General features: G+C 43.4%; 1 protein-coding gene across 2 annotated transcripts; it reads right to left on the bottom strand.

Moving 5' to 3' along the window:
- Positions 1-588: 588 nt before the first annotated feature.
- arpc5b (actin related protein 2/3 complex, subunit 5B) lies at positions 589-3,481 on the bottom strand. Of its 2 annotated transcripts, none has more exons than XM_070909192.1 (4): positions 3,226-3,481; positions 1,971-2,052; positions 1,375-1,551; positions 589-873 (listed from the first exon to the last, which is right to left on the bottom strand). In XM_070909192.1, exons 1-4 carry the CDS (start codon positions 3,363-3,365, stop codon positions 811-813), a joined length of 462 nt encoding a protein of 153 aa, XP_070765293.1. In that variant the 5' UTR covers positions 3,366-3,481; the 3' UTR covers positions 589-810. The 2 variants fall into 2 exon arrangements, with proteins under 2 accessions (XP_070765293.1, XP_070765292.1); XM_070909191.1 differs by having other exon boundaries at positions 1,971-2,043.
- Between the last annotated feature and the right edge of the window lie 426 nt (positions 3,482-3,907).

The raw sequence follows: 3,907 nt of genomic DNA, 5'->3' as shown, positions 1-3,907 counted from the left end.
AGGCAGCGTGAAAGGATGGATGGATGACGCCAACCCTCCCCCCTCCTCCCCCTCCTCCTCCTCCTCCTCCTCCTCCTCGGATGGATGGCGACCCCCGTGAGCAAATCCACCACCCTCCATCTGTGACTGTGCTTTTCAGGAGACTCCCGCTGCTAAAGTGTTACAGGGAGAGGCAATGAGAGGATTTACTGACAGACAGTCGGGCTTTTGTTCCATCAGGAAGTCTCTACTGCAGCGATAACACAAGAGAGTGATGGCTTGTGACCGCTTTTTGACTGGTTCACACTTGGAGACATTTCTTTCCTTGTTTTAACTGAATGATTTTTAGAGGCCTGGAGAGGTAAAATGATCCAGTAAAGATTAGAGGAATGTCTCAAAAAATAAACATCATTTTGTGTAGCAGGAATATGCGTTCCCCTGCCTGCGTTTTATCTCCTCTAGGTTGGGAACCACTGGTGTTTAGGAATGACATGGAGAGAGGAGGGGAGGGGGGGGTAATGTAAATAGATCAGGGAAGTAGCACAAAGACAAAAGGTGTGAAGTTATCTGTAGCACCCTGTGAGGAATACGATTTAGTATTACGCAGGGGAAGAAAGAAGAAAACCTACTTTTTAACCAAATGTGACCCAGATTTGATTTGATTTTTTTAGTCTAGCCTTGAACGCAGCAGGATCACATCAGGTTAAAAATCTGTTTTTCCTTTTATTCCCTATCTGTTAGATTACATGAACAGTACAGTACAGATGCCCCCCCTCCCCTCCTCTGCATCTCAGTCAGTGATGTGGAGTGAACTGATCCTCCGCTCCTCTTTTAGACCGTCTTCCTCGCTGTTAGTACCCTGACGATGCTGCCCACTCCTCCAGCAGCCAGAGCCTGAAGACACAGGGAGACAAATACAGTCGGTACTGAAACTGAGTCTCTGTTAACATTCTGGTAGCTCACCTTGTATTCAGTTCAGCTGTGGCCACATTTAGTCTATCTCACCCTGGGCCTTTCTTGATATTGCAGCTGTACAAATAAGACTTGGAGCGTCCTGGAGGTGTTTTAATTTAAATCTTGCTCACCACCACCCTCTGAAGTGTCAGCTTCTCCCTCAAGCCAAGCCAGTTTTATCTATATAGCCCAAAATCAATAAGGGATGCACTTATCCGATTGGTAACAGAGCCAATACTGAGTTTATTAAATGGATCAATCACAGATCCACTCCATTGGATTATAACAACACAATTTTATAAAATGTTTAGAGCTAAATAATTAACATTTTCCCAAGCCTAAAAAGGTTGGATTGGTCGAGAGGGATTTTAGGAAACATTCTTCTTCCCTCACCTCCTGCCACTTTATGATTACGTCAGACAATGAAGAGTAAATATTTACCTTTTCGTGCCACTGCAGCAGAACCGCGCTGCTGTTTTCTGACGGCCTCTCGAAGCCTTTGTAGATGTATTTCATCAGCAGGTCCACGCCGTTCTTGTCGAGGGACTGCACCCCTTTCTCAATGTCACTGCTCTTAAAGGCGCTGAGCACCTTCAGCACCAAACCCTCCGCACGATCCTGAAAAGAAAAGAGAAGGCGTGTGAAGGGGTTGCTATAGAGTTCAGATAATTATTAGCCTCTGAATTCCCGGCCCATTTGTTGGGCTGTTTGAAGGGACGGATGGATAATATATAATACATATGAATAATAAAGTAAAACAACCTGGCAGTTCAGTAAAAGTTAAAACTTATATTTAACTGCATTTCAAAATAATGTGTTTGAAAGGGCAATGAGTCTACAACCACATAAGGTCTGCTACAAAATGTGCATAAAGACAGATCAATATCTACTGGATATGTCCAAAAAATCTCTTCTCACAAATGTCTTTAATAATTGAATCATTCAAGAGTGTAAAAGCCTGCAAAGTGATTTATAAGAAATACAAGGATGTGGCAAATGTTCAAACCATTACTGACCCAAAAAAACGTCAAACCCACCTTGACATTCTGGTTCTTTGTGTTGATTGGCGGGTTCTTCAGAACTGCATGTAAAGCCTCCATGAGATTTCCTGTGCAGGGAGGGTTAAGGACGCAACACACAACAACACCTCCGAAAACCTGCTGGCTTTCTAATTGTACTAAGAACAAGATGCAGATCTGGTGAGGGTGCGTTTTGTTGCTTTGATCCTGTTTTCTGCACAAAAAACAACAACAACTGCCTGATGAAATGAGATCTGTCACAACTGTCTCCACTTTTACAAGAAAACTGAAAACGTTTGAGTTTTCTCAGGTTCATGATTAGTTACTGTAGGTGTGTGTCTGTGCTCACTGTCTCTGGGTGGGTGTATGCACATGCATTTTAATGTAAAGCACATTGAGTTTACTTGTAATGAAGTGTGCTATATATATATATATATATAACATTGCCTTGCTCACATCTCTGTCTTGAAACAATACTCACACGTCCTCTCATATGTACATTGAATAAGTTATTGCTATAACCGCTATAATCCTCCTGTCCATACTGGCTGTGAAGAGATCACATCTTAGTGCAACTTAAATGCACTCCACAGTCCTCCTTCTGGCAAAAACGCGTGTTCTGTTCATATTTTGAGTGTTGTTACTGTCAGACTTGAAAGAAAAGTGACCCTATCTTAGTTCTCCTGCACTGCAACATGAGGTGGGAGGTAACGCTCTCATTCAATGAGGAAGGGGAGCGCTTTCATGCCTTATATGGCCTATAAGACTGAAACCAAAGGCTCAGCTGGCTACACACTTTACAGCAAAACTTCCAACACAACAAAAGCCTCTCCACAAACCCTCACACCCAACATGCAACTGCTGGAGATCAAACCCTCTGCTTCTGCAACTCTCATCTGACTGAGCCAACTTGCAGAAACAGAATAAAGCTGCGCGAGTATTTAGAGACACCGCCGTTAATAAAGGCTTTATAAGATCTAATGGTGCACTTGTAGTTACACAAACGCATACTCCCGTTGCAGTTAATATACATAGAGTGCCTGTTCTGTCTTGGGGCAGAAATCCCTGGAATGTGACTGCCAGGCAAGTCTGGACAGTAACTGGCCTACTTGCAAAACGCCCATTCATACAGACAGCAACAGCAAACATATATAGAGAGGAAATATGCGGATAAAACGTGGCCCTCAACAAACCCACACTTGTCGACTGTGGCTTGTTTCCTTTGCAGGTCGAGCATGCTAACAGACAAGCTAGCTAATCATGTAAAGGATATTGTCTGATGAGGGAGTCCACCTCTGCCTCGTCAGGACCCAGCTGGTTTTCTCCTCCGTCCTCCTCGTCCACAAATTTGTTCTCGTCGTACTCGTCCACGTCCACTCGCCTGAAGCGGGCGGACACGGTGTTCTTCGACATGTCGGTGGCGGTTTGGGCGTCTTATTCTTCACCGAAAAGGACAAGAGTTGAAGCTCAAGTCTGGCCTTTTTTTTTTTTTTTACAGTGCTTTTCTTTGACACGGCTGTCACAAGCAGGCAGCTCCCTGGCTTCTTCCCTTTTCCTCTGTGTGCGTTTTCTGCTTCCGCGTACACGACATCGCCGCCTAGTGGCCAATGTGTGAACCTGCAGGCCTGTATTTCCCATTGTCGTCCGGTAGAGGGCGATCAAACATAAGGAACGTGATGACTGAAACCCTAACCCAACACACAGACGTCTATTTTACTCAATGTCATGAGTCAACACATTTTTGACAAAGCACCACAAAAGTATAAAAAACTCAAGATTTCCCATTTGTTTATTTAACTGTTGAATTATGCTGTAAATTTCCTCTCCATACATATGTTTCAGAGCTTTCTCTATGTTGCAAGGTATGTATAAATAATATATGTGTATGATTGTAGAAGGTATAAACTACTCGTGTCATTTATCCCAACAAAATCATAGAAATATTTTCACGAATA

This window comes from Enoplosus armatus, chromosome 7 (genome assembly GCF_043641665.1).
Source record: "Enoplosus armatus isolate fEnoArm2 chromosome 7, fEnoArm2.hap1, whole genome shotgun sequence".
Classification (NCBI taxonomy): domain Eukaryota; kingdom Metazoa; phylum Chordata; class Actinopteri; order Centrarchiformes; family Enoplosidae; genus Enoplosus; species Enoplosus armatus.
Note: the sequence above shows the minus strand (reverse complement) of the source record. Positions and strands in the feature narration are given on the sequence as shown.

Excerpts from the sequence above, each read along its gene's own strand:
- arpc5b (XM_070909192.1), bottom strand. The coding sequence starts at position 3,365 with ATGTCGAAGAACACCGTGTCCGCCCGCTTCAGGCGAGTGGACGTGGAC. Across the intron at positions 2,053-3,225 it reads GTGGACTCCCTCATCAGACA|TCCCTGCACAGGAAATCTCA; the intron begins ATATCCTTTACA and ends CGTCCTTAACCC. Across the intron at positions 1,552-1,970 it reads CAAAGAACCAGAATGTCAAG|GATCGTGCGGAGGGTTTGGT; the intron begins GTGGGTTTGACG and ends TTTTCTTTTCAG.